The 17,392-nt window shown below is 41.4% G+C and overlaps 1 protein-coding gene across 6 annotated transcripts in view; it reads left to right on the forward strand.

The window, feature by feature from the left end:
- The window catches only part of TENM4 (teneurin transmembrane protein 4), a 615,630-nt gene that overhangs the window by 248,173 nt on the left and 350,065 nt on the right, over nucleotides 1–17,392 (forward strand). For all 6 annotated transcript variants that reach the window (XM_087756918.1, XM_087756912.1, XM_087756914.1 and 3 more), the window contains exons 4-5: nucleotides 9,932–10,220; nucleotides 14,582–14,851. In XM_087756918.1, coding sequence (XP_087613044.1) covers nucleotides 9,998–10,220; nucleotides 14,582–14,851 — 493 coding nt within the window. In that variant the 5' untranslated portion in view covers nucleotides 9,932–9,997. The remainder of the gene's footprint in view (nucleotides 1–9,931; nucleotides 10,221–14,581; nucleotides 14,852–17,392) is intronic.

Genomic DNA, 17,392 nt, shown 5'->3' on the forward strand with positions numbered 1-17,392 from the left:
CTGGCTGTAGAAGAAATCAAGTGCGACTAGTTTGGCTACAGGTGTCTGCAGGATTGATATTAAGACAAATTCTACTTATATGGGCAGCCTGTTCACCCCACCATGTAGATTTACAACTGAAGTATAAAATCAGAGTCTAAATTTTACCTTCTGAGTTTTTACCATGGTGGTAAAAAACCCAACGGTCAATAAAAATAAACCCTGCTGTTATTCTGATATCTTTGGGCACGTAGGAAAGCAGAATTTTGCAAGTATGAGATAAATGCAATGTTTTGTATTTTCACCTGAGTTACAGTATCACTTATCATTACCTTATTAAGCCCCCTCCTTAATACATCTCGCAGTCCTGCAGCATTTGTACATCTGGAAGAGTGCATCGAGGTCTATTTTGGAGGTCCATACCCTGTACAAACTTGTCAGAGTTGAGCTGCAACCCAGCAATCAGGTGTAAGTCCTCTTGCCAGAATGTAGTCAGTGTCAAGCAGACAGTGATTTGTGGGGATGTCGGATGGAGTTCTCTTTGTAAGAGGGACTGCATCCGCTTAAAATCTCATCTTAGATACCTCTCCTTGTTACACCAATGAGGGAGCCCTTTGTTTAAGAAAAAAAAACAAATAGCAATTATTTTCTATTTCTAATTTGCTATTTTTATCTCTCTATTTTTCCCCCATAGGCATTTTACCTAAGAAAAATATACTGCCTACTCCAAAAGCTTGATGTGTAATTGAAAGTTAAGCTTTGGACACAGTAGGGGTTATACTGATTAATCAATCCCTAGCATCTCTCAATGCACTCTGATTATCTCACAGAGAAGTCCTAAAATAAGTCCATAGAAAATCAGAAATCAATTCATGGGCCTTTGCAGTCTTTTTATAGATAATTCATATTTTAATAAACTTAGTTTGAAGTTGGACTCTTTGGGGGGTTTTATCAGCACAAGAAAACAGGCTTCTTTCTTTCCCTGCTGAAGGAAAGCAAGGACAGAATACCCAGTACCACAGCATCTGCGACAAGAGCGGGGACAATTTTACACATGATACTGTAGTAAGACAAGGACAGGCTGGCCTTGTGACAAATCCTGCAGCAGTTTTGGGTGTTAGTTACTCGAATACTGTGACCTGGACAAGGTACTTGCCTTTTCCTGCGGAAGAGGGACACTAATACTGACTTTTCCCTATGCTATTTGTCCTGCCTGATTAGGTGAGAGCTTCCTCTGCTGCAGGGAGTTCTCTGTCATACTGGTCTGCAGAGTGTCTGTATAAATAGTGTTAATAAATGGCAGGTACAAAACGAATCTGTCCCTAGCAATGCTTTTTGAGCATACATTTCAGTTTATTCCTCCAAATTCAGCTGAGCCTATGATATCACCGGCCATTCAATTGCAGTAGTGAAAGCCAATGCAAGCATAAACTATTATTCTGTTATTTTCACAGCCAAGCCAAAAAAAAAAGAAAAAAAAGGAAAAAAAGAAAAAAAAAATGTCAGATATTGCAAGTTTTACGTTACACCTCTCCTTCAATTCAAGCTGTCACCCTGTGAGCAGCTCAGACACTAGGCTGCATCCCAAGAGTGTAGAACAGGAGATGGGCTCTGAGCTCTGTTTCACATACAAGGTGCACACCAACATGACACTTTTACAAAAGGATACAGATAAATGACAAGGTTTATGCTTTCAACTTTATCTACCAATGGTTTTCTCTTTCTTAGTTTTCCTGCAGCAAGCACAGCCACTCCTGATAGTGTCAATGTTTTTAGAGGCAGGATTAGAGCCTGCAGTTGTGACTGCAGGGAGAAAAAGTGGACTTGCCCTCTTTCCTAAAAGATTCCCAGCCTTCATTCAGTTCTCTTCCATGAGAGCAGAAATAATGCATAATAATGATAAATAAGATACATGTGAGAGTGGGTATGAGTTCAAAGCCTTGTTCTCATGGAAAGAGCTGTGAGCCCATCAATATCCCCATGGAAAACACAAGACCTGCACACACCAGGCAGCGAGTTTAAAGGAGAAAAGTGCTTTTTCACACAATACATAATCACATTGGAGGACTACTCACAGGATGTTGCAAAGACCAAAAGTATTTAAGAGTCAAATGGGATTAGACAAACTCTCAGAGGACAGGTCCATGAAGGACTGTCAACGCCAGTGGTCCTGCTAAGAAATTTGCTGAACTTTTGGAAGTGTATCAAGAGGAAGGAGCAACCTTATTCCTTAAATCACTGTTCCTAAGCCCCTTCCCCTTCTTCTCTTCCAAAGCACCCACCACTGGGAGACAGGATACAGGGTTTGATGGCCCTTGACCCCCTATAATCACTCTCCTATGCATAATTTCAGGAGCTCTTCACAGGATGGTCAACTCCTAGACACAACTGCATGACACACAACAGGCATGAAGTTGTTGAGTATAGTCAGCTATTTGAGCAGTTAATGTACAACCCTGTAAAAAGTTTTCCTGTGTAAAAGAGAGTTCAGTTGGCCTCTGATGCTTTACCAAGATTGATAGTTCTGCTTTGTATAGCTATATGTAGATAAGAGCCTTTGTTTCCTCCTGTTTTTCCTAGAAGCTCACAGAAATGCAAGCATTGCCTATGACTGCATCAAGTCCATACAGGGGTAATAAAGATGTATAGTTTCCTTGTTCAGTTTACTTGGCAGAGAAACAGGGATACAGAGGGAGTGTATCTAAGTGTGGGAATTCCCTCACCAAATGGTGGGATAAAGAGCTTGAATGAGTCAAGGTGTGCATGGGAATTGTCTTGGGATCCTTGCTACATTTTCATATGGGCCACCATTTTATTATAAAAGTTCCCTGTAGGCCGCAGCAGACTAAGAATTAGATACAAAGCTTACCCAAGAGTGGGTGCAAAGCTTACCACCCTGAGTGAGCCTTGTACGAGTCTTTTCTTATTGTCTAGGAGTTAACTAGAGATTATCAAATACATTTTGTTGTTTTTCAGAAGAAAAAACAGACTGTTTTTTCTTTTCTGGAGGAAAAAGGAAAGATTTCCCCAAGCAGACTGAGGAAACCTGTGCCTAGGGCTTTCATCTAGGACATTTGAGACATATTCAAGACTTCATCCTGACTGATTCAAATTAAGGACTTAAATCTTAGTCTCCTGTATCCCATGTGAGAGCCCAAATTAGCAGATGGTGGGTGATGGAGGGAGAATGGGAATGCTTTAGTGGGATTAATTCAGTGACTACCTGCATTTGATGCCATGAGCTCTTTCTCACTCTGGGATTTGCTGATACACAGGCTGGTTTCACACAGTTTGTGGATGTCTGGAACATCACACACCCAAACCTTAAGTCTGACATAGTGAGTCAGGAAAAATTTGCAGGCTGAACCTGAATCGGTCTACATTGTCAGGCTGGCTCTTCTGGCATTTATTATTTAAATACCTTTATGCATTATCTATTAAATTGAGGTTCTGAAGAAAACCCACTTCATCCAACAATGGCTAAATAGACTCATAAAGAGTATTTCAATATAAAACCAAGATTGTTTCCAAAGTAATTTCCATTTTGGAGGAAACCAGAGTAGGGTTCTGATGACTGCAGCTGCAAACTGCTTATACTAGTCAAAAACTATTTGAAAGCTTTTTAACTTCTGGCCCCAAAATCTTCCCCTAGTACAGGCTAAAGGCTGCAGCCCACGAGGGAAGACTTAAGGGTTTGCAAACCAGAAATAACTGAGATAATTGCATTCCAGCCCCCTTCATGCTTTCCCACCATACTTCAAATCTCAACTACTGTTTCAAGCTTTTCTGGGCCTCCAGCTCATTGCAGTTTTAGATTTATTCATGAAAAGGTCACAAACCACATCTTTTGGACAGGACGTTACCAATTGCCTAGCAAGTCTCTTACCAGTAGAAGAAAGGCTTAGTGGTTGAGACTAGAAAAGGGAGTTTTTGTTACTTACTTTGAGCACTGGGTTGAATCCAAGCAGTGTTAACTCAACTCTTCATTCTTCTCTCTTGTGCCTGCTTCTTTCCAAAGCCTTTGCCAAAAATGTGAGAGGATGTTATACCTACAGCTTAATTTATTTCCTACAAAGACCTCCTGGGACTGAACCTCTGTTCTAAATCTGAAGCTTAAAATTTAATAAAAAACACAGGAGTCTTTTATGTTATAGAAGAATCTCCCAGAAACTTGGTAAATAGCATCACACTGTTAAAGCCATGGTTGTGTATTTGCTAAGATCAGATCATTGCAGTCTCTGATCACCTGGCAATACAAATTTGATTTGAATTGCCCGTAAGTACTTGCCTAAATATCTGCTGAATACATCAAAACATTCAACACTACATTTATTCCAACTTTGTGCTTTAGACCTGGTGTGGAATGACAGGCAATATCACAGATTTTTCTGGACAAATGGAAATGACCAAATAAGATTTCCCAGGGTCAACATTTTGTGTCATGAAACCAGAATACGGAGCATCAAACCCGGCATTTGCATCCTCATGGAAGTGTGGTGTGACTGTCGCAGTGGACTGTGCGGTTTCAAATAAGATGTTAAATGTGAAGTGATGACTTGGTGTAGGACATTAATAACCACAGCCACAAAGTCATTTAAGCATCTGAACTCATAACATCTTTGGTTGCAGCTTAGGATCCTGAGCTGGAGCTAACTTCCCAAATAACATTGCTGGTCTGACCCCAATATCTGTTGGTGTTTTGGAGAAGATTAATGTACAGTTTGGTGAAAAACTGTCTCTCTTTTGACTCTGAGTGGGGTTTTCATCATTCACCATGGGATTTCACTGGTCAGACGCAACTGCAATTGTACATGCTCCACAGTCTTTCTGACTGAAAGGCACTATCCAAACATGAAAGAGCATCTTGTTAATAATACCTGAGGTTCATACTACTCTTCTCACACAAAGATTTCAGACATGCATTGGCCAAGATTTTTTAAATTAAGTATTCTGCTGGGCTTATGTGACTTGATTCTCAAAAAATCCAGGCCTCAATATCAGACTGTGCCTGGGAGATCACGACTCTCCTCTCAGTTCTGTTGCTTTCTTCTTGCACCACCTTAAGCAAGTCACTTTGACTTCCCATGCCTCATCTCTTCCTCTATAAAGTGAAGAAAAGGATACTTGCTCACTACTTATCAGCATTAGGTCTTAGTTAATGATTTGATTTGTGGAGCCCAAAGGACGGAAAATAAAATGCAGCTTGCTGCTCGGTATTCTGTGGCTGTGCTCATTCTACAAAGGGCAGCAGCAATAAAAAATAGGGGGAAAAATTGCCCTAAGCAGTGGAATGAGAAGATCTACTTTAAGAAGACAAAAAACAGGCCCTGCCAAGTAAGACAATGCCGTTTTTCCATAGGCAGTTTTGTGGAGGAAAACAAACAACTATGGGAAGTCGCTTTGCTTCCTCCAGCACAAAGGTGGACCAAATCAACCCACCAGGATTCATGCTTACATTTTCATAGAGACAAGGTATTTCACTCTTCCAGCTTTCTCATCACCCTGTTGCCATAACTATATAGGAAACACATAAAGCTACCGCTACCATTTAAACCCTCACATTTTGACAGAAAATTGGATGATATGACATGCTGCCTTCCAGAACAGGCGCTGTCTATCACCTTGCTGTTAATCTCTGTGATTAGTGACCTGCAATGTAAGTCAGCTATCAAAGACCACCTGTCCCTTTTGCTGTAAGCGCCTCCTAGCATATCGCTTTGTGGTGTCACACTCTCTTGTCTGGCTTTTGATTGATGGAAGTTTGTCTTTTGAGCGGTGACTCAGAAAATAAATCATTCCCCTTGCCATTCATTGAGTGCGATTCTGCAGCACAAAGCCGGTGCGGTTAATCAAAGCTCCAAAGAGCAACAAAAAGCAACAGAACCGAGAATGAGGAGGATAGATATAAAGGATAAAACATAATAAAAAGGATTATTTGGGAGCCAACCAAAGCAAAAGCAAAATAAAAAGAGCTGAAAATAAGCAGTGCGTTTACTGCACTACTGCACCAGAACTTGAAAGCTGATTTTTTGTTCCGCTTGTTGACATATATGCAAGGATGCGAGAAGAGTCCCACACCTCTGAAAAATATAACTATGTCAAGGAGTCTGATTTCACAGGCTTTAGCATGTGAGTAACCCTTTCTGGGGTCAGTGGGATTTTTCTGAGTTGAGTAAGTAAAGCCTGAAGGATGCTTCCGTTGTGAATTGTACTCCAAACCAGTTTGTGGTCCAGCTGGGATTGTACACTCAGAGGGCTGACAAAAATAAAAATGGCTATTGCCATTAATTGGCCTGGAGAAAAAAAAGAAGGTGAAATTTGATATGTTATGCAGACAGCAGTATGATGAAAGAATCAAACTGAGCCAGCAACACTGCATTACAGGACAAGAAAGTCCTTTCCAAATAGAACTGGTTCAGAGCAGAAGGCTTTTGTACTTTTATGGAGGGAGAAGGAGTGAAGGGATGGAAAGGACAATATTAGAAGCCTTGGTTTTTTATATCAGGTCCAGCAAGTTTATGGAAGCTTTTAAAATTATGAGGAGCAATCATGAGCTAGAGGCGGAAAGAAACTGGTGTTTGAGTATGTAACTGAGACGAGTGTGATTCTTTCTATTTGTGGTGTGCCAGAGAAGTCAGGAAAAATGTGAGGTGTTGATGGCACGGGTGAAATTGTAGCAGAAGTGAAGTCAAGACACAAGGAGTAGCAGATAAAAAATAACAATCCATCACAGAAACACTATGAGGCAAATTCCCTGATGAAACTACTCCATTGAAAGCAAGGTATCTAAAACATCTGGGAATTGGGCCATAAAAATGAGATGACAAGAACTGCATGTCCATGGAGAGGTGCTGGAAACTTACTTAAGTCATTTAAATGCAACAGTGCCTTCTTTAAAAAAAAACAAACAAACAACTTCATTATGTGTTTTGGGGGTGACCTTTCCAGTGGAAAAGTGTCTCCTTACAAGCGGCAAGAGAGAGAGAAAGAAAGGGCTGAGGAGAGTTAAATTTATAAAGACATGAACGAATTGGGAATTGAAGTACTGTTATAGAGGAATGTGTATGTGAATGGTGCAAATTTACAGGGCTATTTTTGATCAACTGTAGGAGGAATTTCAGTTTTTCAGCACCTTTCTTTACGAAAAGAAAAACCTTCATCTGGTGGGAATTCAGTCAATTTCCTGATGGTTTTCTGGCCATTTCCTAAGTTGCAAGGTTACTAATGGTAATTACAGACCCTGTTTGTACCTTGTGGCTCTAACTGTGCAGAAAGGTTTTCTTGGCACGTGTGCCTCTCCTGCTAGAGGGTTTTTAAATGACTGGCCCTTGGTAGGAATTGCTGCAATACTCATGAGCAGAGAGAAGCCACCTTCCCTCATTTCTTTCTCATAGAGTATAGCAACTGCTTCTCGCTCACATTTTGCTATCTCCATCCCCCGTGACAATAAACCACAATTTCAGTGTTCATTATAACAGCTCTTACTACAGCACTGTTGTGAAGGAGCCTGTTTTAAGTTGTTTTAGTAAAAGGTATAACAAGCCTGCTCCTTTTGAGGATTTCACACAAACAGAGATGGTATAAAGGAGACAAACCAATTCAATAACAATTGGGATAAAAAAAAAGTCACAATGTTTCAAGCCATAAAAAGCTTTGTTTTTTTTTAAGGGAGGAAGACAGTGCACTGAAAAACAATCAGATGCTCTATTCCTTTTACCTCTCTCCAGTGTGAAAGTACCAATATGTTTGATTCAATGCAGCAAAATATCTACCAATATTTGGTAGATCTCTTACACACTATTACTATGTTAAATTGGTCCTTTAGCATAACACCATTTTCTTCACTATTGCTTCTACATTCAGGCCTTAGTTTTTGCACCTCTCGGGCCCTTACTCTGCAAAACATTTAATATGTGTAAATTTTGGCTGGTGAGTAATCCCATTTGCATTCACTGTATTGAACATGAATGAATTTAAGTCAGTGAGTTCGGTGGATTTAAACACATGTTTAAAATCAAAGTGGTGCTCAAATCTCTGTGGATGACTTAAGTAAAGCTCAATTATAAGACACTTCTCCCTTCTCCCCCATCTTTCCATTTGTGTTCGATAGTTTCTATGCATTTTGCTGACAAATAGGAAGTGTGAACTTGGTCTGCTGCCATCACTGGAATAGATTGGGAGAGAATTGAGTGGATTTTTTTTTAAAGTAGTGTCTTAATTTCCGGGAAAAGTGCCACAGAAACCGTACAAGCCGTCGGAACTGGGTTGTGTCATTGCAAAGTTCATTTTGGAGGTTAAAGGGACAAAACCCAGAGAGCAGTCTTAGCAAAGTCAGAATTGCACAAACAGGAGTGGGACCCTCTTTTGCTTTGCCCAGCTGCAGGTATCTCACAGCTGTCCTGCAGCTCTTGCTCCCTCCTGCAGTCTCCCTTCAACTCAACAATTTTCTTAGTTATGCTTGTGCCAGACAGCTTGGCAAGTGAGGAATTAGTAATAAAATGTTGTCTTCAAGCTCCTGCATTAGTCTTATAACTTGTAGGTTACCAGAACCTGTGTTAAGAGCCTTCCATCCTGCACAGTTTTGAGAGCCACAAATGCTACATTACACCTCATGCCCTTAAGCTGACCTGCACAGCTCACAGCACATCCATCCTCGCCTATTGCACCATAGCTGTGTTGTGCTGCAACACAAATCCAGGGCATAGCATCTGAAGCAAGGCTGGGGTCTCAGAGTCATGGAGGAGTAAGATTTTATTAGTATGTTCAGGATTTAGCCTTTCAGGAGAGAAATGCCAACAGAATATGATTCAGTCCTTGCCAATGCATTTCTGTACATATTTGCTATGAAAAAGACCAAGAACTGATAGGTGTTTTCCGATCTTCTTCCTTTCTGTTTTTAAGTACTGCTAGTAAACAACAATATCCTGGTGTGGCATTTAAAGACTCAGCTTCTGTTCTTCAGTGGTCAGGAGGACTCAGTTCCTAAGAAACTCAGCCTGTAATTACAGATTTCAATGTCTGGTTTGTGGGTTTTATCAGTATTTTTCCTCATAAACCAGTTTAGGTATTCAAAAACATATTTTACCATCTTGCTGCAAGTCATTGACGTTTTTTCTGTGGCTTCTGTTGAAATTAATAAACTTAAAGTGAAAAGACAATTTATTAATTATTTTGACAAAAATACTTTTAATACGTGTTTCTGATATCAATTTTCTCTGTGTGCAGATGTGTGGGCTTGCACACTGATGCATATATATATTGGTTTTCCCACAGGCATAAATCCCAGGCCATGCTGTTACACGAAGCAGAGCACTATCATTTATTTACACTTTCTCAACTCTGCTTAAGTTCTAATATATTTCCAGCTGAGTAAAGATGAGCCCTCTGAATAGGAAGACATTTTCATCTGATTTCCATCCATATCTCACCTTCATTCTTCTTTTTACCCTCTCCCTTCCCACTTGTCTTCTTACAATGTCTCATTCTTTTGTTCATTCCTTCTAACCTCATGATCTATCACAACACTTTTAAAACTATAGGACAGCATTTTTCCAAAGTCCTCTGTCTGCCCAAATAGAGACATTTCATCATGGCCTGATTTCCCAGAGATTAGGTGACTGATGTACTGAATACATACCTCCTGGAGGTGTCTGAATCACTTCCCATGGAAAGAAGACACAGAAAATCACAGTTTCAAATCCCCAAGTGCGTGCCCAGTTCAGACAGAAGCAGGTTGCTGCGTGTGCGGGTCCCGCTAGTTGTGGCAGTTATTAAATGACTCGCACATAACTGAGCCTTGCTTTCCATCGGTAATTGTTCTAAGTGGGTTTTCCTGCAGTCCATTAAGTAACCTCTTTTTTGTTCATTGCAAGAATGTATAAAGAAGGCAAATTAGCCTTTGAGTGCCCAAAGGCATGAACCTAGATCCTATTTCTTTTACTCTCTCTTTCAGGTTATTCCAATCTGACCACCACACAGACGTCATTATTTTAATGTTGAATAGTCAGACAAGGGTGCCATGGATGTAAAAGAAAGGAAACCGTATCGATCTCTGACTCGGCGCCGCGACACTGAGCGTCGCTACACCAGCTCTTCAGCTGAGAGTGAGGACAGCAAGGTACCCCAAAAGTCCTACAGCTCCAGCGAGACCCTGAAGGCTTATGATCAAGACTCCAGGTTGACCTACAGCAATCGGGTCAAAGACATGGTGCACCAGGAGGCCGATGAATTCTGCCGAGCAGGTGAGTACATTTCAGCAGATGCTGCTGCAACCAGCAGGAGTTAATCAGCTGAGAGCTGGGGCTGGGTGGGAGGCTACCTTTGAAGGATTCTGAGGCCAAAAGCAAGATATAAGGAAAAAGAGCAGCAAGGAACATCTTCATTGTATTGCACAGATGTGGGATGCGTGCAAACCAATGTCCTTAAGTGGGATACCACTAGCCTGTGTTCATTAGCATCTACTAAGACACATTTTCTGTGTCATTTTCTGTGTCTTAGTCTTTCTGCCTCCAATAGCCCTTTTCCACTTCCCACCATGAGACCAGACCTCCTGTGCGCATGCTGCGCAGGACTGACATGGTGTGGAAAGTCCCTGCCTCCTCAGGAGACCTTTTCACTATGCCATGTGCCTGCTCTGTCATGAAGAAAGTCAACAAGGATCCCAAGGCAGAAGACAACCAGAGGAGGCTGCCACTGTCCACACTGTCCATCTGGGCTACAGCAAAACCCAAGAAGCCTGGAAGAAGGGAGGCATCTGAGCTGCAGATGGGATGAACCACCTTCAGCATTGTGCATGGCCTGCAGGCTGTAGGTTTGAGATGGGAACTTGCTCCAGTATTAGAAGAGTGGTAAAAAAACACTTTTAGGACTTTTAAGACTCCATTTAGTAAACCTGGGTCACAGGAGCTGTGAAGATGTGGAGGTTCACGGGTCAGCATGGGCTCCGCAGTCCTAATACAGATTCCAGATATTCTCCTTTTTATCGCTAGCCTGAAGTCAGTGCAGTCATATTTTCACTGCTGCTGTTGCCTACGTGAGGTAGATTTCTGGCCCCTGCTACAGTCTCATCTTCATTTTTCTGTAGAGACACGAATGACTTAGCTCAGAAACCAAGCAGGGCTTCATATAAATTATTTTTAGAAGTCCATCAAGAAAAGCATAAAATGGCAAAGCGAGTCAAATGGAGTAGGCAGCATTCCAGACAATGAGCATAAAAGAGCTGACCCAGGCTGCTCTGAGCGCACCCTCTGCGGTTTGGAGAAGCTGATTCCCCAAAGGGAATGCATACAACTGCGCTCGTTTAACTTGGGGGCTGCTTAATTTCACACTTCAAACACCATGCAGTTGTGGTTTTGCTGCAAGACTCATCTTCAAAGCATGAACAAGCAAAATGACTTGCAGAAGTATCTTCGTGCACATGGCTTTGGTGTTTGTACTTCAGGATAACTGCAACAGGCAATAATTAACAAAAGGGCCAATAGGTGTTGTAAGTAATACTTTGCAATCATAAAAGGAGTTTCCCTCTTAGCAACTCTGAAGTACTTCATCCCCTCTAAGGAATCTACGAAGTTATAAAGAAAAGGAAACCTTTTAGGTCACTGAGTTTGCTCACTTCATACAATATATTCACCATGCAGGATAGATGTGAATTAGTACAGGTCAGCGGTTTTCAACCTGAGGGTCTATGAGGCCATGCAGGTCCATGGATGTCTCCTAAGAAGCCCACAAAAGATAAATAAGAAAAGCCAGTCTGCTGACAGGGAGTATAAATTTGCTATACACAAGTTCATACTTCCCTAGGAAAATTTTGTTGGGTACTGAGAAATAGTCAAAACCACTGGTCTAAATGGCTGAAATTAATTGAAAAGAAGTTAAGATTAACAACATCAGGGCACCAGTTCTACTTCTGATATATCACCCACAGATTTTTCAATTTCTAATTTTCTCCCAGTTTATCCTGAAAGTCCCAAGACTGGCCTGAAGAGTGTTAACAATTACCCCAGACTTTCCGTGCCACATTTTCCACTGGCACAAAGCCATGAATGGACCTCACTTTGTGGTGCTGCTTGGGCTCATGCCAACTGAAACCAAGCCTTATTAGCGTGCTCGACATCAACAAGGCAAAGTGAATTTCTCTCCTGCATTGGTTTGGAAGGCAGAGGAGGGAAACATTTCAAATTGACCAAATAAATTCAGTAAATAAACAAGTCAGCATTTAAATGGTTTTAGCTAGAGTGAGAGTGCCAGCAAACACGCAAGTCAGCACAGGAAAAAATAGACCAGATCTGAATTAAAAAGCCTCAGATATTTATTATCTTCCTTTTATTGACTTGAGTTCTTCCAGCTTAAAAGGCAACAGTGAGCATAGAATATGAAAATCGATGCATCTCCTGCTGTTTATTGCAAATAAATTTGATTTTCAGTTAATTGTAGCAGCCATTTTTCATAATTTATGAGCTACTGTTACTGGAGAGCATCAGTCACGCTGCACATTGATGTGTCTGATGATGTTGGCTTGTTTCAGGGGAAGGTGGAACTCGCCATCAGTGACTGAAACGTGCAAGCAAAACCAAAAGATGGCATTTTCCAGTACTTCACGGAGGATGGTTTAAAAACTATCTGGCCTTGCACAAAAGTCAAAACTGGAAGAGACGAGAGAAGTCTCTGGAGAGATACTGCTTCCTTATGTTTACAACTTAGGTCAAGTTCATTTGCTGCCTCATCCCGTGGAGCAGCAGAGGATGCTCTCTCAGACTGCTTTGCAATCAAGTTAAATGGATTAATTTGCCACAAGCTTGCACTGTGCTCCCTGAGCAAGGCCCTAGGATTTGACGGAGGTGTGAGCCCCAAGAAACCTTATCTGTCCGCTCTGTCTGAAAGCTTTAATCTTGTTTTGTCAATTAAAAAGGTGTGAGGTTCATGAATGCTTTATATAGTTTGAGTGCTATCAGCTGTAGATCCGTAGCCAGCTGAACTATGGTTATTTTGTCCTGACGTCAAACAGTTCCTTCTCCAAGCTTTATGTGGAAATGTTGTCCAGTCCCATTATTCACCTTGCATTCAAACATCTTCTCTCTGCTCACTATGAGCTGCAAAGCCAACCGAATTAAAAAGTGTAATAAAATAGCATCTACTCCAGGCTAGCTGATCAGTCAATGCATGTGTGCTATAATATGAGAGACCTTCCCCATACAGCAGGGCTCAGGGACAAGCCAGGGAGTTTCCACAAGTGTGAAACCAGACTCTGGAAAAGTAGAAATCTGACTGTTTCTATTGGATACACATTTTCCAGCATGTGATATTTAACTTCAACAAATGGAAATGTGAGGAGAGCCACATGCATGTGTGGTTTTGAGCAGGGAGAGAATCATAACTCAGTTGTGGATACAACCTTGAGGTCCAGACCTGATGAACTGATTTCAATAACAAGTAGGTATGAACTTCAAAGCTAGGTTTGGTCCTGAACTTTCCTGGAGATCATGCATTCAGATTTATCTTGTCAAAACATGCCTGAGCTGCAAACACTGCTCTAAAACTGAGTGTGTGGCCTGCGCATAGATTTGGCAGGTTCCACCTCTCTTTTTATTGCAAGGGATTTACTTATTGAAATAATGGGAAGAAGCCAGCTAGACTGAATTTGATCACCGGTGTTGGTATTTGGCCATGATCCAGGGCCTGATGCCTCCTACCGGTTATAGATAAAGTTCCTTAATCCACCCCATCAAGGCGTAGCATAACAGGAGCAGGGGTGCATTGTGCCACATAAATGCACGGTGCAGCTAAAGGCATTCATGGGTGGTCAAAATCTTTTAAAGACATTCAGGGCTCAAAAATAAAAGCACACATTAATAAATAAATGTGGATTAAAATGGAGCCACTAATTGCTCTCCCCAGCTCTCTTGTGCAACTTTCTCAACAAAGTGTGCTAATATTTGAAGCCTCATTCACATCGATTCAGTCTGATTTTGAAGCTCTGCAGGTAACTAGACATGAACTTAAGAGCCATTTTTCAGGTTATATTTTTAGTCAGCTAAACAATTGCATCTATTTGCAGCCAAATAACCTCTGCTGTGACTGTATCAGAATGAATAGCTAAACTGAGTCAAGGTGTGAGTGGTCAGCAAGGGGAAAGTGAGATCGCCAAAGGAAATTTAAATCCCCAGTATGTAATTTCAGGGATTTCAATGAGCAGAACCCACTCAAATTTCCTATTGTAGTACAGCTGCCAGGTGTATGGTAGGACTTTTGATCACTGCATGCTTCATTTTGCTTTTCTCCCAAGAAGATTACTTTTTGCCTCTCCTAAAGAATTTCACTATTTCTCCATCTGTCTTTGCTTTCAAATTTGATTGTATCATTGAACATGCCCTGAGTTTTCGTCAGGTTCCAGAAGCAGGAATCCAGCTGCTTATTAGTCTTGGCATGGTCACTTGGTCTCCCACTAACCAAGACCACAAAACAGGGGAATTTTTGGTATGATGTTAGGACTTGGGAGCTGCTGTGCCCCACTTGAAGACAGAGGATGAACGGTTCTGCCATTGTCTTGTGCTACATGAAACCATCCCCTATTAAAGAGTAACCAGGCTGCTGTGTTTTCTTCCAGGAGCCAACTTCTCTTTGCGAGAGCTGGGTCTTGAAGACGTGACACCCACACATGGGACTTTGTACCGGACTGATATCGGGCTGCCTCACTGTGGCTACTCCATCAGCGCCGGCTCAGATGCTGACACGGAGGCAGACGTGGTCATGTCACCCGAGCACCCCGTGAGGCTCTGGGGGCGCAACACGAAGTCTGGACGCAGCTCCTGCTTGTCGAGCCGGGCCAACTCCAACCTCACCCTCACCGACACGGAGCACGAGAATACCGAAACTGGTAAGTGGTGACAGTGCATGTGATGTCAGCCTTGAGCTCTACCAGGAATGCCTCTTCGTACCACTCCACCTTAATCTTCCTTAGGTTTTGTGTTGGTTTTTTGTTTTTTTTTTTTTTTTTATCAGACTCGGTGAAAACACTCTTCTAATAGCCCCATGTCGTGGCCTTTTGTACTGTCCTACAGAGTGTTTGTTAATAAACTGCTGGAGAAGCTCCTACTTATTTATCACAGCGACAGAGATCATTAAGTGGCTGTAATACTCTCTCTGCTTTTTGTAGCGACCTTTCAGGCAAAAAGCATTTAAATCTCCCCTCCCCTGGCTGATGCTGCTCTTATCTTTGCTACAGATTTTCGGGGCAGATAATTTCCTTCTTTTCCTCGCCAGTTCCTTGACAGGAGCCGTTTCATTTATGTAAATCAGCTGACTGCTCTCTGAAGGAAAACGATGGTGAAATATTTTTAGAAGACTTTTTCTTCGTGCGAAATAAAAGCTGAAGGTCACAGATTTTTTATCTCTGTAACTTTGTGTCCCCAGCTGCGGGGACTCCTGCATGCTTTTTGTAGGTCTGCGAACCTTTTGGTCAGCAGTTCTGCCAAGCAGTGTAGGAAGGAGAGAGGATTTTGATTCAATTGCAGCTTGACCCGGGGGTTCACACAGCCTTATATGCCTTTGCACCTTTAATTCAATTATGGCACAGCCTGCTTCTTAATATAGCCGCTGCATACAAGTCATCGGGAGCTTGAGCTCAGCGCAGAAAGCTGATGTGAAATGACTTGTATTGCTTGTTCTCTTTATGCTTTTTGCCACAGTATTATAGTGACAAACGATGATAACTTTTCCTTGGGAAGCCATGACACGGTGAGACATACACCACCCACATGATTTTATGTTTAACTCCAACAAAATTACAGTAGAAGCTTAATAAGTTTCTGCTCAGAGATAATGATATATTAGCAAAGTTCAAAGATAAATGGCCTTGTGTTTAAAGGATGTACAGAAGACTCTTTTTAAATTATCTTTAAAATATTTTTTTAAGTTTCTTAGTGTAGTATTGTACAGCTTTGCACCCGTTAGGACAGGCAGACGCGCAGTGCCAGATTATAGCATTTTCCTTCCAAGCCTTGTGTTTTGATGAAAAACCAGAGGGATCACCAGGGTCAATTAGAGTTTTGCACACTCCCAAGAAATCACTAGAAATCCACTAAAAGCAAACACCTTGCACTTCCATCCCGTTCTCCTGTATCTAAAGCTCTCTCTTGTGCTTTTCATGGTGGTGTATCAGCACCTGTGATCCTATCCCATACATTTTTCTTTCCACGCCTACTAAGAAAAGCAAAGCACAGAATTTTAGTCTTTTCTTAAGAGAGAAGAATTACATTAGCTGCTGGAGTCTTTTTCACTGGTTTCCGTAATGCTATCTCTACATGTGCAAAGCAACTTTGTACCTACAGATCACTTACAAATGAAATTATATTAGCAACAACACATTAGCAACAGCACATGCCTTGAAAGGCTTTACTGAAACTAATAACAGAGGCAGTAGTACTCATGTCAGGACTGAGACAACCTCCAGTTCCTCTTCCCTTAAATTTAATGACATGCTAACCATTTGTTGAACCACCATTTCATAGCAATTAGAAAAGGGAAGACAGAAAGCTAGAGAACATACCTACAGGTTTTTTACGTGCTGGACAAATGCAGGAGTTTCTTTGGACCATAAGCATTTGCCTTAGATGTTGAGTGTTTTGAGAGTTTTGAATGAGAAAGGCTATATCATACTCAAAAATACAAAGTCTGTGTAGAATAAATAACATCTAGAGAGCAGTATGTAATTGTATTGTTCATACTGACAAAAAAGGGGTGGTGGAACTCAAGGGAAAATATTACGATCCAAACTGTGCTGTTGTGGAGCTTCAGCTGATGCTTAGACTTTCCTGGGAAGACAGCAGAGACATCATCCAGGTTCAGGGCAGAAAAACTAGTCCAGAGCTTAGAGAAAGACATATCATTTCAATATAGGGATTGCAGTTGAACTGGTGATATAAATGTATCCAAAGGTTGCAAGGGAGGAAGAGAAGAACAGCTAAGGACAAGCCTAAACTGCACACAAAATTTGGACATTTTCATTTTGTAATTGCATGGCACAGATAAAGGTGTGAGAAACTTTTGCACACAAGACCCTCACAACCTGAAACCTGCTGTTGGAGAAAGTGAAGCCTGTGATCCTCCCAGAAGCTTTGTCTAGCCAAGGCAAATGTTGCTCTGTGTTTCCTCCCTCTGCACAGAAGCAGTGTTACTCTGGGCCCTCCGCTGCTAGCTATCACACAGGCTATTTTGAGAAATCCCAGATTTATAGGAGAAATGTTTTCAAGAAGACATGAAATTTTGCTAATGGCAGCATAAAGTAACATAATGCTATGACTCAGTTTACAGGATACCTTTATTAGTCAATATTAATTGTTGACAGTATTGATAGAAGTTATAGCCTTTAGCTGAAGTCAATATGGAGCTTTATGAACCTGCCATCAATAGAAGATTT

The sequence above is a fragment of the Nipponia nippon genome, unplaced genomic scaffold (genome assembly GCF_047370975.1).
Source record: "Nipponia nippon isolate SJK-2023a ecotype South Korea unplaced genomic scaffold, ASM4737097v1 scaffold_2, whole genome shotgun sequence".
Taxonomy (NCBI): domain Eukaryota; kingdom Metazoa; phylum Chordata; class Aves; order Pelecaniformes; family Threskiornithidae; genus Nipponia; species Nipponia nippon.